Genomic DNA, 22,041 nt, shown 5'->3' with positions numbered 1-22,041 from the left:
CTGGCCACCAGGACCAGGCACTAACATTTTTGAAGGCTCTTGGGGAACTTCCAATGCACAGCTAAGGCCCAGAATCAGCGCCCTTGGGCAGGCTGCGGTAAAAAGTTGTACAATTTTGTAGACGAATGTTTATTGGAAACATTTTACGAAAATCTTGTTAAAGTAATCGTGTACAAAATCGTGTACAAAAATCGTGTGCGTATGATTCCATTTCCTCAAATAGGAGTGTAAGACTGGAAATTAACTTTGGTAATGAGAAATGCGTGGTCTTCATAGCTATTAGCACTAAAAAAGGTTTCACCATGAACAGCCAGGTGTGTTATATTAAGAAAACTTCAGTTTTATTTTTTTTTGCTGCATTGGGTCTTCATTGTCGCGCTTGGGCTCAATAGTTGTGGCTCGCGGGCTCTAGAGCGCAGGCTCAGTAGTTGTGGCACGTGGGCTTAGCTGATCCACAGCATAAGGTATCTTCTCGGACCAGGGCGCGAACCCATGTCCCCTGCCTTAGCAGGCAGATTCCTAACCACTGTGTCACTAGGGAAGCCCGCAACTTTTCAGATTATAAGATGCATGTTTCCAGACAATAACGTCACCCAAATTTCTTGGGACCTTCTTTGCCTGGTACAACCCTCGGGGTGCCTCTGGGGGCGGACGTAGCTCGCCCATGCGCAGACTGCACCACAGCGTGGTGCTGTGGCACCGCGAGACTTCCGCAGTTCCCCCACAGGCCCCACCCCCATTTCCGGCTTTTCGCTCCGCCCACTCGGCGTCTCGGGATCCTCTCCCTGGCCCGGCTCCAGAAGCCTCGCTCTGGGTCCGCGCCACACTCTCCTCTGCGGGCGGCTGGCTTCCCGGCGGGTTTTGTTTGCGACGCTGTCGTGCCACAGCGCGCTTTACGGCCGCGGGGACGGAGCGAGCCGGTGCCAGGGCCCCTCCGGCCCGGAAACAGGACTGGCGAGCGAGGTTGATGCCCGGCGGCGGGGCGAGCGCGGCGTGTGGCCGTTTTCTTACCGCCGCGGAGCAAAGGAGGGCCCGGGAAGCGGCGGGGTCGGTGTCTAGGAGCGGGCCAGGAGGCTCCGGCTCCGGCGGCGGCAGAGGCGGAGCGGGTGGCCCCGGGCCGGGTTGTGGAGGCCCGGGGGGCCCCGCGTGCAGGATGAGCCTGACCCCGAAGGAGCTTTCGAGCCTGCTGAGCATCATCTCGGAGGAGGCGGGCGGCGGCAGCACCTTCGAGGGCCTGTCCACCGCCTTCCACCACTACTTCAGCAAGGCCGACCACTTCCGCCTGGGCTCTGTGCTCGTCATGCTGCTGCAGCAGCCGGACCTTCTGCCCAGCGCGGCGCAGCGCCTCACGGCGCTCTACCTGCTCTGGGAGATGTACCGCACCGAGCCGCTCGCCGCCAACCCCTTCGCCGCCAGCTTCGCGCACCTGCTTAACCCCGCGCCGCCCGCCCGCGGCGGCCAGGAGCCCGACCGGCCGCCGCTCTCAGGTAAGCCCGGGTCCTCCCGCCGGGAGCCCGCTGTGCGGCGCGGAGGGTGAGATTCGGCAGCTGCTGGGCCTTCACCCACACGTGAAATGGATTGTGTCCTTTTGAAATCCCTTCCGCACCCCCTCCACCGAGTAGGGACAAGTGGCAGCTTCACGGCACCGAAAATTACTCCTCCCAACAGTACGGGCCGTGAAACCGTGCCGCTTAGTGTTGGGCTTGACGCTTTAGTGCCTCATGATGCAGTTCGTGCTCGTCACGCGCGTCTGAGGTGTGTGTAGTTGTAAGTAATGTCACACAGGATCTGCCCTCCTACACCCCGGCTTTAAGTCTCAGGAGTCACCGAGAAGTCGTTCAGAACCCGAATACTTGTTGAGCGGAAATGCATATTCAGCAGCGTTTCAGGACTTTACAGCCGCCTTCTTGCTGTTAGGTGTCCTTGGTTAACGCTATGGGGGCAGAGGATAGAAAGTAGTCTCAATTCACGGCCTAGACTGGAAGACGCAAGACTGCTGCACATTATGTAAAATGCATGCTCGTGCACCTTTAGTGAGATCACTGGGTTGGATGCGAGGCCTCTTTTGCTATTTCTGTGTGTTTGTTTGGCTTATAAACAGAAATTTATTTCTCATCGTTCTGGAGGCTGGGAAGTCCAAGGTCAAGGCCCCAGCAGACTGGGCGTCTGGTGAAGGCCTGCTTCCTGGTTCATAGACAGCTGTCTTCACACTGTGTCCTCACATGGTGAAAGGGATGAGGGATCCCTCTGGGGTCTCTCTTCCCAGGGCACTAATCACACTTACGAGGGCTGTGATTGGGGGTTAGGATCAACACTTTAACATTCAGCCTACAGCCCAGGCTTAGCACGGTAATGGCACAATAAAGGATGATTATTTGAACCTGAATTCAACTGAAATTCAAGTAGAGCAAAACCCAAAACCATATACTTACTCTATAGTTTTAAAAAAACTGTTCACTGTCATCTCCTCTACTAGAGGGAATTAAAGCTGGCCTGATAAGTTGCCTGACGGGACCACTAATTGTCTAAATTGGGAATCGACTAAATTCTATCCAGTTTAACCCTCTCTGTTAACACGGGGAAACAGAGGTCCAGAGAGTTCGAGAAACTTGCCCAGACACAGACAACTACTTTTGGGCTGGGCCAAGTGTAAGACCGGGGTTCCTTTCATTAACACCAACATCTTTTCATTTATGTGGCCTTTCACAGTTTACCAAGCACCTCTCAGCTCCATGACCTCATTTATTGTACTATATCCATGAGCGTACAGAGGTGGCTTTTGGGAGATTTTTTTGCATCCTCAGACCAGTATTGCAATAGCTTATTCTATACTGACCCTTAAATTAAAAAAATATATATGTACACACACATGTAAATGTGTGTGTACCTATATATGGACATATGGAAGACACAGCACCACATCTCCCTGTGTCACCCCATGCGGGCCACACCCTGGCAGTCACAAAGCACAAAGAGAAAATGGTCTTCGGTTTGAGAATTCCTGAGTTGCCACTGATGCTTCAATACTAAAGGGCTTAGAAGTGTTTACACTTTCAAGAGGAGTAGGAACGTTTTAGGCTTCCCTTTAATGAGTCTCATTTTGAGACAGGATGGCAAGGTTGGCCAGCCGCTCTTCGTGCAGTTTTTGTAGTAAGTCTTTCAAAGAATGAATGGTGAAGCCAATTCATTTCTCCTCCTGGAATTTGTCCTCTTCTTTTTCTTTGTTGTGAGGTTATATATTAAAGGTATGGGCATACAGACATTACAAAAGATAAGGGCTGTCACGTGAGGGAGGAAGTCAGACAACAAATGCAAAGAAACCTGTGGAAATTAAAAATCTGAACTCACAGGCAGGGAGGGAGGCGACACGGTCTTTTCACAGAGCCGTACACATAATGCAACTGTCCTCAAAAGCAGGAATGGAGAAGACTAGCCATTCAGCTGCAGAGCGAAGCTGGGGTCTTGGCTTTAGCGCTTTTTATGTCTTCAGCATTCGGCTGGGCAGCAAGTGCCTTTTCCAGAGTAGGCCAGGGAACATGAGTCCAGTTTGGTTTTTAAGGCTTGAGTCAGCTCTGTGGCCAGCAGCTCGTGGAGGGACACACCGTCGTGGGAGTACACCCCGTTTCTCCCAGTCCAGTCGTAACGCTTGGGGCCACTGGATGGTGAAGATAACTAGATTTGCTTGTTTGGGGTCTGCTTGTTGACCACGTACGTTCCTAGATCTCCACCCAGTTTAATTGTTAAAACACCATATTCCCAAAGGAGGCATCATAGCCTTCAAGTGTGTAAGGTTTGTCTGCAAGGTCTTGAGAAAACTCTGCTAAGGAATCCAGCGTCTCCTCGTCCAGATGGCCAGCGTCACCCAGAGTACCCATTGTCCTCAGATTCATCAAGCAGACGCCCTGCTTTTTGACATTCAGGATCTAGTTGAGGCAGCAGAGGCTCAGACTGGGGCTGGCTGCCTGTGCAGGCCCTGGCAGCTGTAGAGCTGGGCGTCCTTCGTGGGCCGTGGGGCCCCGGCGTGGGCCTGGACATAGCCCAGGGGTGCCGAGCGGAGCAGAGGCTGGCAGCTGCGTGGTGCTCCAGCATCCACATCTGTTTGTTTTTTAAACTCAAGAGATGCTTTCTGAGACTTGATTTTGGGAGAAGACCTGAAGCCAGGAGAGGAGAAGGGCACAGAGGAGATGGTGATGAGTGATAAGGGTACCTGGAAGACTTGGAGGAGGACAGCGGTAGGGGGCGGAGCAGGTGGTGACAGGTGGGAAACAGTTTGATCTTACAGTCCTTAAGCAGTGAGGAAACAGGCGAGTGACCCCTTAAGGCAGGGACTGCTATTCAGGGAGCCAGAAGGTAAAGGCAGCAGATTTTGAGGTCAGGCCGGAGAACTTCTTGCAGGGGAGGGCGTCTATGTTTAAGCTGGTCATGGTTCCTGCTGGCAACTCCTCTGGATCTAAAGCATCTTCTCGTGGATTTCCTGCACTGCCCTTACCTAAGAGGGGCAACCTGTGCATTCCATGAGATGTCTTTAGGGTACAGGTACTGAACCTGGTTTTCAGGAAGTTTGAGAATGCTGAGAAAGTCGCTGCAACGTGTACGTGCGTGTGTGTGTGTGTGTGTGTGTGTGTGTGTGTGTGTGTGTGTGTGTGTGTGTGTGTGTGTGTGTGTGTGTGTTGAAACCCAGCACCGAGATGGATGGGGCAGTGTGGGATTTGGGTCGGAGAGCCCTTTGAATTCTGTAGGATGGGTTAGGCAAAGGAACCATAACTTACATAATGTCACTCTTGAATGCGATGAGTTTAAACCTAGATGTAGGCCATAGACTGCATTGTAAACAGATTTGCCAGGGAAATCCACGGATTGGTTATTTTGCCTCTCTCTGCCTCAATTTCCGTGTCTGAAAATTGCAGATAATTATGAGAAACAAAAGTATTTACAATAAGCTTTATACATTACTATCGTCACTAGGTAGGGGTGGTGCTTAAATATACAACAGGGAATGTCAGTGTCAAGGCTTATTATACTGTGCGTCAAGGGGAGCATCTAATGGGTATATGTTTTGAAAGTTTTTCGGATGATTCTGCTGCAGAGCCAACGTTGAGAATATATCTGGAAGTAAGTAGGATGGCTTCCTTGCACTCAAGAAGCTGCAGTCTGGTTGAAGAGACATAAACCTGATTGTAACCCAGTGTGGTTAAGGGCCGTACTAGATGTCACATGCACAGCACCTCGTAGCACAGGAACTACAGCTGTGTAGCTGGAGGAACTTTGAGAGGGGGTGATGTTTTTGCTGGATATTGATTAGAGATGGTGGGGAGAGAAGGGTGTGGCCCTGTCACGTATTCTTAAAGAGCTGCGTGTATTGGTTGTTTTGAAATCAGGAGTCAGAGAAAGTGAGAGATTTTATGCAACAGGAGTGTAGAACACATGGATTGGAGGGGGGTCAGGAGATGGGATTAGGAAAGTGGGTCAGGACCACGTTAGGAAGGTCTTATGAATGGTGCAGAAGTTTGGGGTTAATTCTGTGTAAACAGAATTAAAAATCTGTGAGCAGATTTGTACCTAGAAATATAACTCATTGGTAAGTGGGCGTGTGGACTGTGGGCGGTGAGTGGGTAGGAGTCCCAGCTGGGAGCTGGAACAGGGTCTGGCCACAGTGCGGTGCTGTGGTAGGATGGCCGCCGCCGGGTAAGCGGGCGGCTCTGGGATGAAAGGGAAGCATCAATGTCCAGCACTCTGGGAATTGTAGCCGTGCTGTGGACTGAAACAGGTGTGTGAAGTGTATTTGCGGAGCTAGTGATTGCTTCCTTGTCTCTTTAACTTTTACACAGTTGCTGGTAGCAGTAGAGAAGAAAAGCATTTCTGAGCATTGTAGCTTTTTTTGTTGTTGTTTTTGTCTGCATATGTAAGCTTCAGCCTTTGCAGGAATTGAAGCATGTTAGAAAACAAAGTTGATTTTTTTGTTTTGTTTTGTTTTGGTGGTGCTGTGCGGCTCGCGGGATCTTAGTTCCCCTACCACCAGGGATCAAACCCGGGCCCCAGCAGTGAGAGCGCCGGGTCCTAACCACTTCCAGAGAATCCCCCAAAACAAAGTTAATAGTTACAAAAACCTTAAGTTTCGTTGCCACAAATCATAGAATTTCAGTTGACATACAGTTAATCTAGAGATTATTTGAAGTATAAGGGAGGATGTGTGTAGGGTACATGCAAATACTACACCATTTTGTATAAGGGACCCAAGCATCCTTGGATTTTAGTATACGCAGGGTGTCCTGGAACCAGTCCTTCTCAGGGACACTATTTAATTACATTTTGATGAATGTATCTATTTGGTTAAATGAATCTTCAATTGTAAGTTTGTCTTTAAAGGTACATGAGTTGAGGTGACAAGTAGCAAATGCTAATTTTACCAGACTCAAGATAATTTTTAAAAATAACCGTTAGAGAAACTGCTGTACGTTCTTTTGTTTACAGGATTTTTGCCTCCTATAACTCCGCCAGAGAAGTTTTTCCTTTCCCAGCTGATGCTGGCCCCTCCACGGGAACTCTTCAAAAAGACACCGCGACAGATTGCCTTGATGGACGTCGGAAACATGGGCCAGTCTGTGGACATTAGCGGGCTTCAGCTAGCCCTGGCCGGTAAGGAGGGATCCCGCTTCAGGCATCTTTGTGTGCTAGCATTAGGCCTTTTTTCTTGAGGTACTCCATTTAAATGAAGGTCTTTGTAACTGTACTAAAAAGTTAGTATTTTCTGTGAAAAACATAGCTTCAGTACTGGATCCTTGCTATTATGGAATATAAATTTCCTTTTGAGTTTTCACTTGAATTGATTGCTTTTCCAGTTTAAGAAGAATGCTGAGTAAAACTTGGTCCGTTTAAAATTTTCCTGATGTCACTTCTACTCAAAGCGATCTACAAATTCAATGCAATTCTTATCAAAATCCCAACAATGTGTTTTGCAGAAATAGAAAATTCATATGGAATCTCAAGGGACCCAGAATAGCTGAAACAGTGTCGTCTTGGCGCCTTTATTGAAAATCATTTGAATATATATATGGGAAGGTTTATTTCTGGGCTCTGTATTCCACGTCATTGGTCTGTTTGTCTTTTGTTTTTAATTTTTATTTATTTATATTTTTGGCTGCGTTGGGTCTTGGTTGCTGCACGCGGGCTTTCTCTGGTTGCGGCCAGCGGGGGCTACTCTTCGTTGCAGTGTGTGGGCTTCTCATTGCGGTGGCTTCTCTTCATTGCGGAGCATGGGCTCTAGGCATGCGGGCTTCAGTAGTTGTGGCATGTGGGCTCAGTAGTTGTGGCTCGCCGGCTCTAGAGCACAGGCTTAGTTGCTCTGCGGCATGTGGGATCTTCCCGGACCACGACTCAAACCCGTGTCCCCTGCATTGGCAGGCAGATTCTTAACCACTGCGCCACCAGGGAAGCCCGGTCTATTTGTCCTTATTCTAGTACCACCCTTTTGATTAGGGTGGCTTTTTTTCCCCAAATAAAAAGGGTTTTATTTGCAGGGGAGCAGGACACTAATCCAAGTCATACAGTAGCTTTTGTGAAATTGAGAGGTGTGAGACCTCCACCCTGTTCTTCTGTTTCAAGATTATTTGGGCACCTTCTGTTACACGTATAAGCAGATGAATGGGTGGTCTTGAAGCAAACTCCTGTAGTGATAGAAAATAAGGAGACCTTGAACAGGGTGGTCAGGGAGAGCCTCTCCGTGTAAGGATAAAGAGCAGCTTTTGCTAACCTGCTCTAAGCAGAAGTGCAGATGCATGGGTCTCATCACCTGAGAGCAATTCATTAGGGAAATTATAATCTGTAGCCAGATTTGTGAACCCTTGACCTCGTGATTAAGTGAGCTGCAGGGTTAATTTGATAGTGCCTCATCCTTAGACTTCATGCCCTGTGACATTTGGCATCTTGTATAAGGTGACATCTAATCTTCTCTTTCCTTGGGGCATTCTGAACCTTATTTATTTATTTATTTTAATTTAATTAATTTATTTTTTAAATTTTTGGCTGCACTGTGTCTTCGTTGCTGTGCGCAGGCTTTCTCTCGTTGCGGCGAGCAGGGGCTACTCTTGGTTGCGGTGTGCGGGCTTCTCACTGCAGTGGCTTCTCCTATTGCAGAGCACAGGCTTCAGGCGCGCAGGCTTCAGTAGTTGTGGCACGCGGGCTTAGTAGTTGTGGCTCGCGGGCTCCAGAGCGCAGGCTTAGCAGTTGTGGCGCACGGGCTTAGTTTCTCTGCGGCACGTGGGATCCTCCCAGACCAGGGCTCGAACCCGTGTCCCCTGCATTGGCAGGTGGATCCCCAACCACTGTGCCAGCAAGGAAGCCCTGAACCTTATTATTATTTTTTTCTAAGTATTTTGTTATTTATTTATTTATTTATTTTTGGCTGTGTTGGGTCTTCGTTTCTGTGCGAGGGCTTTCTCTAGTTGTGGCAAGCGGGGGCCCCTCTTCATCGCAGTGCGCGGGCCTCTCACTATCACGGCCTCTCTTGTTGCGGAGCACAGGCTCCAGACGCGCAGGCTCTGTAATTGTGGCTCACGGGCCCAGCTGCTCCGCGGCATGTGGGATCTTCCCAGACCAGGGCTTGAACCCGTGTCCCCTGCATCGGCAGGTAGATTCTCAACCACTGCGCCACCAGGGAAGCCCTGAACCTTATTTTTAAAGTACTAAATATTAACAATATAACAATGGTTATTTTCTGAAACTAAGAGAACTCTTTTTCAGACTTTTAAGATTGAAGGTACACAAAAGTACTTGTTAGCTACTACTGCCAGATGCAATCTATTAACAGAAATAAAATAATTATTTTCTTAACCAAAGACACTATGAAAACTGGTTGCCGAGGTGATGGGCAATTTCAGTCACCTTACCTTTAGAAGTGACGTATATTCTGAGGTTTCTAGCTTTGTATTCAATAAAGTAAGAATCAAATCTAATTTCCTTTTCAACTTGTGATGACTTGAATCAGCCCATGAGAAAATTTTAAAGTACATCAAGCTCAGGGACTTCCCTGGTGGTGCAGTGGTTAAGAATCCGCCTGCCAATGTAGGGGACACAGGTTCAAGCCCTGGTCTGGGAAGATCCCACATGCCGCAGAGCAATTAAGCCCGTGCGCCACAACTACTGAGCCTGTGCTCTAGAGCCTGTGTGCCACAACTACTGAACCCACGCTCCACAACTCCACAACAAGAGAAGCCACCACAATGAGAAGCCCACGCACCACAATGAAGAGTAGCCCCCGCTCGCTGCAACTAGGGAAAACCTGGGCACAGCAACAAAGACCCAACACAGCCAACAATAAATAAATAAAATAAATTTATAAAGTACGTCAAGCTCAGAAAGGAATATATGACTAGATTTAGGATTGAGAGGCTTGGCACAGTGGCTAAGCTGGCTGTCCCCTAGAGCTGTTTGCTGTCCTCTGCCCAGACTGAAGATGTCTTAATCATTTTCACAAGTGCTTAAGAAAAAAAGGGAAGTACACCTATCTTCTCTGGAGCTAGCCACACAGATCATCTGTACGGAGGCTGGCCTGAAATTCAGATGTCTTTACAGTGGGATCCAGGGACCAAAGGTGTACTTATGGATGATGCAGTTGCATTTTCCTAACTTTAAGAAAACAAGCAGACAAGTTAAACATCAGTAACCACAAGGGGCAGTTATAACTACAGTGTGTGTGCAATAGTATCTCGTTTTAACAGATTTTCCCCTGGTTCCTAATGGGATTGAATATCTTTTCAGATGTTTATTGGCCATACAAGCTTTTTAAAAAATATTTATTTATTTGTTTTTATTTTTGGCTGTGTTGGGTCTTCGTTGCTGCACATGGGCTTTCTCTAGTTGCATCGAGCGGGGGCTACTCTTGCTTGCAGTGCGCGGGCTTCTCATTGTCGTGGCTTTTCTTGTTGCAGAGCACAGGCTGTAGAGCACAGGCTCAGTAGTTGTGGCACACGGGCTTAGTTGCTTCGCGGCATGTGGGATCTTCCTGGGCCAGGGATCGAACCCATGTCCCCTGCATTGACAGGCGGATTCGTAACCACCGTTCCACCAGGGAAGCCTCAGGCTTTTTAAAAATAAAACACTTGTTGGAAGTCATTAGCCCATTTTTTCCTATTTTTTAAAATTGATAATCTATCCTGAATCTGGCCCTTTGTTTATGTGTTGTAGATCACTTTCTCCATTTAGTAGCTTCTCTTTTCACTCTCCTTGTGGTGCCCTCAGTTTTGAAGTGTTTCCTATTTTAATCTATTTCAGAACGCCAGTCTGAATTGCCAACTCAAAGTAAGGCCAGCTTCCCTAGCATTCTCAGCGACCCAGACCCGGATTCTTCTAATTCTGGATTTGACAGCTCCGTTGCCTCTCAGATCACGGAAGCTTTAGTCAGTGGACCAAAGCCACCTATTGAAAGTAGGTATATCTAATTTTGTATTCTTGGTTTTATGTTATCAGCGTCCCCCTGAGACTTTCTGGTTTTCTGAAACATCATGTTGTTTTCGTTGATACTTAAACGTGAATTTTTTGTGTGTGTGTGTGTGTGCGGTACGCGGGCCTCTCACTGCTGTGGCCTCTCCCATTGCGGAGCACAGGCTCCGGACGCGCAGGCTTAGCGGCCATGGCTCACGGGCCCAGCCGCTCCGCGGCATGTGGGACCCTCCTGGACCGGGGCACGAACCTGTGTCCCCTGCATCGGCAGGCGGACTGTCAACCACTGCGCCACCAGGGAAGCCCTTAAATGTGAATTTTTAAAAATTTATTTTATTGAAGTACAGTTGATTTACAGTGTTGTGTTAATTTCTGCTGCACAGCAGAGTGATTCGGTTATACGGATATATATACATATATGTACATTCTTTTTCATATTCTTTTCCATTTTGGTTTATTACAGGATATTAAATACAGTTCTCTGTGCTATACAGTAGGACCTTGTTGTTTATCCATTCTCTATATAATAGTTTGCATCTGCTAATCCCAAACTCCCAATCCATCCCTCCCCAATCCCCTCTTCCCCTTGGCAACCACAAGTCTGTCCTCTATGTCTGTGAGTCTGTTTCTGTTTCATGGATAAGTTCATGTGTGTCACATTTTAGACTCCACGTATAAGTGATATCATATGATATTTGTCTTTCTCTGTCTGACTTCACATAGTATGATAATCTCTAGGTGAATCCATATTGCTGCAAATGGCATTATTTCATTCTTTTTTATGGCCTAATAATATTCCATTGTATAAATATACCACATCTTCTTTATCGTTTCATCTGGTGATGGACCTTTAGGTTGTTTCCATGTCTTGCCTATTGTCAATAGTGCTGCTGTGAACATAGGGGTGCATGTATCTTTTTGACTTAGAGTTTGGATATATGCACAGGAGTGGGATTGCTGGATCAGAAGGTAACTTTGGAACCTCCATACTGTTTTCTATAGTGGCTGAACCAATTTACATTCCCGTCCATAATGTAGGAGGGTTCTCTTTTCTCCACACCCTCTCCAGCATGTTATTTGTAGATTTTTTAATGATGGCCATTCTGACTGGTGTGTGGTGGTATCTCACTGAAGTTTTAATTTGATCTGCATTTCTCTAATGATGAGCAATGATGAGCATCTTTTCATGTGCCTGTTGGTGATCTGTGTGTCTTCTTTGAAGAAATGTCTCTTTAGGTCTGCTCATTTTTTGATTGGGTTGTTTTTTTCTGTTGTTGAGTTGTATGAGCTGTTTGTATGTTTTGGAAATTAAACCCTTGTTGGTCTTACCATTTGCATATGTTTTTTCCCAGTCTGTAGGTTGTCTTTTCATTTTGTTTATGGTTTCCTTTGCTGTATAAAAGCTTGTAAGTTTGATTAGGTCCTATTTGTTTATTTTTGCTTTTATTTCTATTGCCTGGGAGAATGACCTAAGAAAACATTGGTAGGATTTATGTCAGAGAATGTTAAACATGAATTTAGTGAGAAACTTCCTAGTATAGTGTCTGGAACATAGTAGAGATGCTCAATAAAAGTTAGTTTCTTGGGCTTCCCTGGTGGCGCAGTGGTTAAGAATCCGCCTGCCAGTGCAGGGGGACACGGGTTCAAGCCCTGGTCTGGAAAGATCCCACATGCCGCGGAGCAACTAAGCCCGTGCGCAACAACTACTGAACCTGCGCCCTAGAGCCCATGAGTCACAACTACTGAGCCCACACGCCTAGAGCCTGTGCTCCATAGCAAGAGAAGCCACCGCAATGAGAAGCCCGTGCACAGCAACGAAGAGTAGCCCCTGCTCACAACAACTAGAGAAAGCCTGCACGTCAACAAAGACCCAATGCAGCCAAAAATAAATTTTCAAAACTTCAAAAAAAAAGTTAGTTTCTTTTTTAATAAAAATACCAAGGTTTTGGGAATTCCCTGGTGGTCCAGTGGTTAGGATGCCATGCTTCCACTGCAGGGGGTGCAGGTTCCATCCCTGGTCAGGGAACTAAGATCCCACATGCTATATGATACAGCCAAAAAAATCCCAAGTATTTTTTATTACATACCTATCATCAGCATATCTAAGGATATAAATTCTCTGATTTTACTGAAATGAGTTTATTTTTGTAGTTTATTACCTTTTTGTTTTATACTTCATTAATCTTATCATTTTCCATTGAAGTTTTACTTATCTTATAGCTCTTAATTCAAAGAAAACTCCTATTGAACTTGAAATAATAGAGCATTTTTTAAAAATTAATTTATTTATTTTTGGCTGTGTTGGGTCTTTGTTGCTGCGCGCGGGCTTTCTCGTTGCGGTGAGCGGGGGCTACTCTTCGTTGCAGTGCATGCACTTATTGCAGTGGCTTCTCTTGTTGCGGAGCACGGGCTCTAGGCATGCAGCCTCAGTTGCCCCACGGCATGTGGGATCTTCCCAGACCAGGGCTTGAACCTGTGTCCCCTGCATTGGCAGGCGGATTCTTAACCACTGTGCCACCAGGGAGTCCTGCATTTTTTGGTTTTATACGATTCTGTGTGGTTTTAGTGATGAAGGCATGCTTTCTGCTTAGGGATAAGAACATGTTCTCCAGACTATAGTGTCACCTTGAGTTTAAAACTTACACTGTGACTTTTAATGCCATCTACAGTAGGTCTTTGGAATAAATAAGGCTCAGCTAGTCACAGTGTGTGGGAAGGTCCAAGGCACAGATGGGTGGTATTTAATACTTGCTCGGGCACATCTCTGGCTTGAATGGGCCACTGGAAAGGTGTGTAAGAAGCAAGTCAATCAGATATTAGGTCTGAGTCTAGCTGAACACCAGGCATCCTTGCCTCATGGGAACTTTCTCTTTATCACATAGGTATAACTTCTCGTGAAACGTTAAAAACTTTCTTTTTGTAAATGGGCTGCAGAGATTCAGGTGCTAGTTCTGGCGATATATGTGAAGAGATGGTGTAGTTTAAGACAAAGGGATGATTCTTAGCCAGACACAGACATTTTCAGTAAACCGGGGGACCTAGTAATCTCAAATTTGGCCGGGGCTCGGTCCATGAGGAGTTAGTTAGCCATCTTAGACCCTACGTGGGAACCAAAGTGAGGGGTGAAATTTGCTGAGAAGTCCCAGACAGCATTTCTTTTAGTGGGTTTGTAACTTAGGGATCAATCTTGTTTTGTAAAATAGTTGAGGTATTAAATTGAGTGACTTCACTGTTCTGTTGTATTTTTACTGTTTTAAGAAAATGATACAGCATTTGTGAATTTAGGGGTTTATGAAAGTCCAGATTCATTTGAGCATGTCAATAGTCAACCGTACCTTTCCCCTACCATTTCATCTCCACATAATTTGCTACTTCAGGGTTATAAGATGCAAAAACAAAACCAGTACACATCATATGGTCTCTGAATAAAATTGTGCTGAGAATAGGATGAGTGAGATCAACTAGTGTTTTATTTTTCCCATCCAGACTTACCCATGGAGTAAGTTGTGTCCTTCTGCGATTGAGTGGTGATCATGCTTGAACTAGGACTTGTCAGGTGGTGGTAATGTTTTCCTCTCCTCCCCCAAAATAGATTTGGTCTCTGGCATCATAATGTTATGTCAGTGTTTCAGTTTCTTGTGTTCTGAATAAAACCCTGCCTTTATGTCCTTTCTGCTTCTAATTTTCAAGTCAGAGTGTTGCTGTGTTGTCCTTATTAAGAGGTGTCACTGCACTTCACTAAGCGGAATCTGTGAGGTTTATACACACATGTTGCGGGGTCAGCCGAGTGACAGAAGCAGTCAGACACGCTACTTTGATTACAGGCCATTTTCGGCCGGAGTTTATCCGTCCACCACCTCCGCTCCACGTGTGTGAGGATGAGCTGGCTTGGCTCAATCCAACCGAGCCCGACCACGCGGTTCAGTGGGACAAGTCGATGTGTGTGAAGAACAGCACTGGCGTAGAGATCAAGCGAATAATGGCCAAAGCCTTCAAAAGCCCCTTATCTTCTCCTCAGCAGACACAGGTATGGATTTATTGTAAACATTTTCCTGTATTTAATTCACCAGGTGTTTTCGTTTTTCATAAAGTGATAAATGACCAGTAACGTGATGTTGGCAGCGTGAGCCAGCAGCAGGAGGCGTGGCTCTGAAGCTCTGTTCTGCCCCCCCGCCCCCTCGGCTCACTTCACTCTGGTGGGGCTCGAAGCCTGGTGCCCGAAAACCTAGCGACTTTTGTGTGGGATGAGTTTGACTCTGGAGCGTAGGATGGCGCGCACTCCTGCTCTGCGCTGCCGGGCGCTTTATGTACATTGTTACTAAGCTGGACAGGACTCCAGGAGGGTAAGCGGAATCATTAACATTTAACCAGGAAGGTAAACTAGCACCCATCACACAGCTGGTTAATGGTGGATTCAGAATAGCGCCCCCGCACCCAACTGTGACGCTTCCCGCAGGGGAAAGACAGAACACCGTGGGTGGTTCCGGTTGGTGAGCTTTATTCTTCAGTTGGTACACTTTCACATTAGAACCTGCCAGGAGCTACATTTCCAGCGTAGTTCATTTTGCTTACCAGGCCATCATGCAACAGTGCATGTGTACATACACGGAGACAGGGCAAGGAGCACAGAACATTAAGAATGTACCAATTTGGCAGAAGAAACTGTCTTTGAGGACACCTATTTGAGTGAGCGTGTGCAGTGTGCCGGGCAGACAGCCCCTCCCCCCTGCCCGTCCCCCCCTCAGGCATCTGTTCCCCTCGGCGCTGGGTGGGGCTTTGATTCCTGATGTTCCCCGATGATCTCTGTGATCTGTGCTTTTTCGGAGAACTAGTCGGTAAGATTATTTTTAACAAATGACATGGAAAAAAAACCTACAAAGGACTTAAGGATGATATTGTTAAAATCCACACAGTATTCAAACAATACTGATTCTGGTTTAATGCCCGGGATGCATTAGTGTCGTTTATAAACTGTTGTGAAGGTGCCTGGTTTTAGTATCTGACATTTAAAATATCAAAGAATGATGATCATGGATTTGAAGGAAGACATTTATAAAGTTGGTTCAGTGCAGATAATTTTATAACTTTTCTTTATAAAAATACTTTGTTTTTTTGTACACATGCAGGAAAGACAATTCCTCATTTGACTCAGGAACCTCTGTTTTTCTCTTTCTAAAAATTTGATTATATTTAGCTCCTTGGAGAGTTGGAAAAGGACCCCAAACTTGTTTATCATATTGGCCTCACTCCAGCCAAGCTTCCTGACCTAGTGGAAAACAACCCTCTAGTCGCTATAGAAATGTTGCTGAAGTTAATGCAGTCAAGCCAGATCACTGAGTATTTTTCGGTTCTGGTCAATATGGACATGTCATTACATTCAATGGAAGTTGTAAACCGGTAAGTTTCTATGCGCGATCAAATGCGGACAGGGGTGTGTATATAGATCCGGATTAAATGATTAGAAGGGAAAAATGAAGTTATAATCAGCTGGTGGGAAAAGCCTGGCTGGAAGCCGAGGGATCCCAAGCGTGTGTGTAGGAGCGCAGATTTGTGGGAGGGAAGCACGAGGTAGTCACCTTTAACTTTCTGTGCCGGCAAAACCGGCTGGCCGCTTGCTGACCTGCGGCTTCATTTCTGCGCTCTCCTCCAGGCCTTCGGCCGTCCCCTGTTACTGAGACTCACTCCTCTTTGGGGGCTGCCTCCTGCTCGGGGCCTCTGGGCCGACCATGCTCTAAGTGCCCGCTTACTGTCTAAACCAGCCGTTAGGCACTTAGTCCGAGAATACCCGCACCTTTTTATCAGTGGTGCAGAAGTAATTTCAAGGACAGGGTCTGCTCTGCGTGCGCCACCCCCATCATGGTGCATCACCCACAGGTGGTGTTTCCTTGGAGCACGGGTTCCTCAGCCTTGTGGAAAAAAGTTCTATAATCAAATAAGTTTAGAAAACTTTTGGAAATTCATACTGTATAGTTAGCATAGCACACACCTTTATCTGAGCATGAAATTCCTACTTTTACCCTCCGCCCACCCCACCTTAAAACATTTCACAGAATCCTTTGGAAAACACCAGCCGCCCCTTGAAGGCTCTAGACCAAGGTGCCTTTTGCTACCTTCCAGCCAGGGCTTTCCCACCAGCTCCTGAGTGTGCCACGCCCGTCCCCGATTCCACAGTTCACTCAGATTATCCACTTAGCTGGAAGGACACCACTTCTCTCCTTGGGTTTCCATTTAAGTCATTTGCTCTGTTGACTTTTCCCGAGTCTTTCACTTACATCACTCTTTGTGCAAACGCCACATGTTAGCACTTAGTTATACACTGTGCTGTTCAGTTACTACCACGCCTTTCTTCACATGCGTTCCTTGCATAGCACTTGTCTGTAATCAGGTTAGTAAGCGGTACTTACGTGGACAGAATAACTGCCCGGGTTGTTAGAGCTTGGACGATAACTATGAATTCTGATTCAGCCAGGAACACACAGGGACATGGTGCTCAATGTGTATTGCACGTGTAATGCTAAGTGTAGACCTGAGAAAAGGAAGTGTCACTTATTAGCGGCAGTGGGGGGGGGGGTCCGAGGTTTACTTGCATAAACTTCTTTAAAACTAGGTAACTAGATTATATATCAGAATTTTTCACTAATGACCAAAGGAAATTTTAGATTTTATGGTGAACGGTGTTTTAAAATGTTATTAGCAAATAAAATTAACAGCCCTTTCTAACTTTATGAAACAGACTAACTACAGCTGTTGATCTACCTCCTGAATTTATTCACCTTTATATATCAAATTGCATTTCTACCTGTGAACAAATTAAAGATAAATATATGCAGGTAAGTAAGAGAAATTTTTGTAAATTTTATAAATACCTGCCCAGAAAACTCACACTAAAATTAGTTTCTTTTTCAGAATCGTCTGGTGCGTCTCGTGTGTGTCTTTCTCCAGTCCTTGATCCGTAACAAAATCATCAACGTGCAGGACTTGTTTATAGAAGTGCAGGCCTTCTGTATTGAGTTCAGCAGGATACGAGAAGCTGCAGGCCTCTTCCGGTTGTTGAAGACCTTGGACACTGGGGAGACACCTTCTGAGACCAAGATGTCCAAGTGATAGCTCGTCGGGACCACCTGTTCATCGTTCAGCTATGCTGTGCTTTTCATTTTTAAAAGTGTTCAGACCCTGAGTGATTGCTTGGCTTTAATGCGTATAAACACCAGTTTATCCACTTAAAGCAAAGTTTTGCTCTCCTGGATGACTTTTTCTTTAGATGAATTTTTGGTAAGAACTTGGACGAATGTGTCTTGTAGGTGTCTCGCTGATGATTATCCATTGGGGCTGTCATCCCAAACGAAGTCACTGCACAAAGTAGATGAGGTCTTCAGCTGAAGAGCAAGGTGCCTGTTTTTGCTTAAGATGTAAGTCACGGGCTTCAGATAAGGCAAGAATACCGTTTTCCTGAGGTTCCAACGTTGAAAGTGTTTAGTGAGAGTAAATTGAAGACACTCTCAAGAACCTGCCTTACTGCCCCTGAGGTCTTGAGTCATCATCACATGACGGTATTCTGACCCTTGAACTTCTCACAGGGTGCAGTGTGAGCCTCGGACACCCATGTACCTTATCCTTTCTTGTCATGGGGACCTAAGAGACAACAGCGGGCTGCCTACAGACGTGGGAATTCTTATTTTCTGGGCCTTCTCTCCTGTTAACAGTCTAAAAGAGCGTCGGTACTTCAGGAGGAAGGACGGCACCGGGGGCCGTGCTGCACGGCTGCTCACCGAGTGGGCTTTGTGCCCTCCCCGTGGCGTCCTGTGGGCTGTTTAACCCCTCATTTAACTCTGGACAGCAGTGCCTTACATTAAAGTTTTCTATGAACTCTATTATCTGATGTATTTTTCACTCAAAGACATCATGAAAAATTCCCCATCTGCTGAGGTACTTTCAAAGCGTATTCTTCATAGGAACAGGAATCACCTCCTTAGCAAAAGTTAAAGGATACCAAGCCGAGGGGTTTTAAGATGAGTACAGATTCCCACCTTGTAATATTGGCAAAACAGTACTCTTAGATTTATGAGAAATTTTAGCTTCGTTATTCTTGCGAAGGGTAGTGATTTATAAATATACTTGCTTCAAGGAAATAAGGACCCAAACTGATATAACAGGTGCACCTTCAGACATCTAAATGATGGCAACAGTTGACTTCTCTCAACACCTAATGGCTGGCATCACCGTTTTGCATGTTACCACTGGGCAAAGAAACAGTTCATTATTCACATACTCTCTGGAATGGCGAAGTGTCGACCGCGCCTCGCCGCAAGCCTCCCAACCTCAGGCTCCAGGCCCTGCCGATTCCTGGTCACGCTGAGCCTCCTGGCTGGCAGCCCCGGGACGCACGCACGTCGCTGCCTAACGCGAGTTTTCTCAGCGAGGTACCTCACCAGCGCTCAGGAGCAGCAGCCAGGGCGACAACACTGTGCCTGGGGTCCGTTCCAAACTGAAATCACCAACGAGAAGCACAACATTTCGGACATGTGGGACTACACAGAGCGCAAAAGGACACCTGCTGACAGTCTGCGCTGAAACTAGAAGACAGCACCCCCCGCCCAGCCTCACCTGGTAGGGCGCGCCAGCAGCTCAGCAGGGCCACCGCCCCCGGGGTGTGCACGAGCCACCGCAGATGCGCTACACGCGCTGGATTGGCGCTGCAAGTGTGCTTCCGTGGCACACCTGCAGACGCGGCCTGAGACGGAAGACAGACCACTGTGCATCGTTTGCAGATTACAGTACTGGTGTTTACTTGACAGAGGAAAGGTTTTCAAATTTATTTTAAATAAACAGCTTACAAAGAATAGTAAGTATATTTAGAGAACAGTAAAAAAAAAAACAGTCAAGATACAGTTACAGCACCAGCAAGCACCAGCAAAAAGTTCTTCATTAAACATTTAGAAGTAGAAGAAAGTTTACCTGAAATAAGAGAAACAGTAATCCTGGGATTCAATAAACTGCAGTCAACTTTTAAGTGTCATCAGACGAGTTCAGTTTAACTGTCATGTTTTTTAAAAACCACACCTTGAATTCTCTGGACTTTTAGTTCCAATCTGTTGTAGCTTTAGTATCTTCAAATTACCTGTTAAAAAGAAGACGGCAAGGAGACCTGTTAAGAAGATGACATCTTAGGGTAGAAAGTTCAAAAAAGCATTTGCAATCCTAAAATTTAACTATTTCAAATACCTCTCTTTAACAGTATTATTTCGTTAAGTAACTTTAAGGAAATGGTATCACTCGATTTTTATTCTTATAGAATACAGATATACTTTCATAAATTTTAAGTAGCGTGTACTACTGTATTATGCATTTTGTGATGATTCACATTCCCGTGGTGAACAGTGGATCACACATCTATTTTAAATGCTATTAGGGTGATATCCCTAAAATATTTTGAGGGTTAAAATGGAAAATTAACGCATGGGAAGAACTTTTTACATACTTGTTAAAATTCCTGCACCCTGTACCAAGAGATTTTGCTAGTTTCCTTTTGTACCTGGTCTTTTCTTTTTATGCAGTCACTACTGTTCTTATGAGGAAAATCCTTGAGGAAAGGACTTCCATAATCCTGGGATTCAGTAACTGTAATCAGCCCAACAGAAAGTACTAGTGTCCCAAGTTCCTCTTTAGCCCTTAATACACAAGCCTACAACTCATCAAAAAGAATGGATTGACTTTTCTTGTACTCATTTTAAACAAATGTAATGCAAATATTTTTTTTGATTTACAACTTATTTTATATTTATACTTTGCTGTTAGAACAAGGGCAGATCTCTAGCTGCATGGCTGATGATGACACTGTAGACGTTTCACTTTCATAACCAGTAATACAAGTACTAGTATTTTTGATGAATGAAATGCTTATAAGTGTTTTTAAAACTTCAAAAACGAAATTAACTGGGAAAAGCGTAGGTGGCTTTTCTGGCTGGTTGTTGCGTCACAGAAGCACAGCGTGCGCCACACAAGACGAGCTCTGGTTCAGGCCAACGTCCCGTGCTCTGTAAATCTCAAAGCAGGGCTTACAGTGAGCCCAAAGAAACTGACGAAAACATGTCATTACCTCAGGTTCTAGTTAGTGATATCTGCATGCTCACTTAACCTCAGCCCTCACTGATCACATCAACTTTAATGTGCTCAAAGGGAGACAACAGCCAAACGAAGCCATCTTACTGGGGAATCTGGGTACGCTGGGTATTGTGTCCAAGTAAAAACATACCCGGTTCCTGAAGGTCTATTACTGTTGTTATTGTTTTCATGAGTCTAGTAGTCTTTGATTCAGCAAGTATATCCTAAAGCATGTAGAGAGGTACTTACTGCATGTTCAAGCCCTGAAGTTGCCCCGAGGTTCACTGATTATCTTTTCTTAAAAATATCTGAGCTCGCTGGAAAGGCCTATCTTGGAAATCTTGCCCTGACATTACTGAGGTCAGACCAGAGGTTCGCTTCAGGAGGTTTTGTCATCGTGCGCCCACAGAGAGCCAACTGCTGAGGGACACACTGCAATTCGGCCTTTTAGTGTCATCATTCCTCAGTAACTACAGGGAGGGAGCAGTCTTTCAGGAAAGGCCCTGCGGATTCAACATCCCTAAAAGGACAGCATGCAAAGAGCTATTACCTGCTCCAGGTGCTGTGTGTACGCCTCCCCTCTGGGCGTCGTGGCTTTCTGATGGGAAGCCCGGAAGCAGCATGGCAGACAATAGCCTGCGGGGTGTTCACATCCATGGGTACACTGCCCTCCTCCACAGGCTGCCTGAGGCTCTCAGTTAAAAAGAAAAAATACTGTCTCTACATTATTTGTGAAGAAATGGTCTTCATGACAACTGTCAGAAGGAAATCGATTACTGCCATAAATAATATAACCTTAACTACAGCTCTCATTTACTAATCTTTCTTCATTGACATTCCCCAGATTCCCAGCATTTTATCAAGTTTCTATTTCAGCAAAAATTCTAGTAATATTTGACCCTTTATCATGTTTATTTCCACCTAAGAAAAGCGTATCAAAGGAAACATTTTCCTTTCGAAGTACTGAAGTTTTGTCTTCTCTTGCTAATTTCTTTATCTGCTGTTAAAGACTTGTGTTTCTAGAAATAAGAGCACTATAATTTTTCCAATCTCTTCTATTTATAACTTAGGGTTCAAACTTCTGAATTAAGGAAAGCTCTAGCTGACAGCCACTGATTAAGAACTCACACTTCCATAATCATCAAAAACAATTTACCTTGATCTGTCACAGTATTCTTTTTAAAAGTCAGCTTCATTGGCTACTGGGAAGAATTAAAGCATCTTTCCCTACTGTGTGTGTTAAAATACAAAGAGCAAACAGTCTACTCAGTATAAAATCAAGGACATATTTTCCTATCCACAATGCACCACAGAAGGCGGATTTCAAAGATAATTGCTATTATGGAAACCTACTGAGGCTGTCTGTTGAAATGAGAGCTCAAAGTAAGACAACTTCTATTCCAATAGCTCCTCACATGGAAACTGGCCTCAGTTTACTTCCACTGTTTACTCACCTAGTATTTCACTGAGTGGCTGGAATCAAAGTGTAGTAAATAGTTTGAA

At 45.6% G+C, this 22,041-nt stretch overlaps 1 protein-coding gene, 1 non-coding gene and 1 pseudogene across 2 annotated transcripts; 1 reads left to right on the top strand and 2 right to left on the bottom strand.

Moving 5' to 3' along the window:
* The first annotated feature begins 531 nt into the window (after positions 1–531).
* CNOT11 (CCR4-NOT transcription complex subunit 11) lies at positions 532–17,667 on the top strand. The gene is made up of 7 exons (XM_060169982.1): positions 532–1,487; positions 6,472–6,636; positions 10,270–10,422; positions 14,262–14,464; positions 15,632–15,834; positions 17,171–17,267; positions 17,344–17,667. The coding sequence occupies exons 1-7, from the start codon at positions 665–667 to the stop codon at positions 17,539–17,541; spliced, it is 1,842 nt and encodes a 613-aa protein (XP_060025965.1). The 5' UTR covers positions 532–664; the 3' UTR covers positions 17,542–17,667.
* LOC132531858 (frataxin, mitochondrial-like) lies at positions 3,487–4,095 on the bottom strand (annotated as a pseudogene).
* A 3,225-nt stretch (positions 17,668–20,892) lies between the features above and the next one.
* Positions 20,893–21,006, bottom strand: LOC132531998 (small nucleolar RNA SNORD89). Its single transcript, XR_009544261.1, has one exon. It is a non-coding gene; the product is annotated as a small nucleolar RNA SNORD89 (small nucleolar RNA).
* Between the last annotated feature and the right edge of the window lie 1,035 nt (positions 21,007–22,041).

The sequence above is a fragment of the Lagenorhynchus albirostris genome, chromosome 13 (assembly GCF_949774975.1).
Source record: "Lagenorhynchus albirostris chromosome 13, mLagAlb1.1, whole genome shotgun sequence".
In the NCBI taxonomy this organism is placed as follows: Eukaryota; Metazoa; Chordata; class Mammalia; order Artiodactyla; family Delphinidae; genus Lagenorhynchus; species Lagenorhynchus albirostris.
This window is presented reverse-complemented; position numbering and strand designations above follow the sequence as displayed.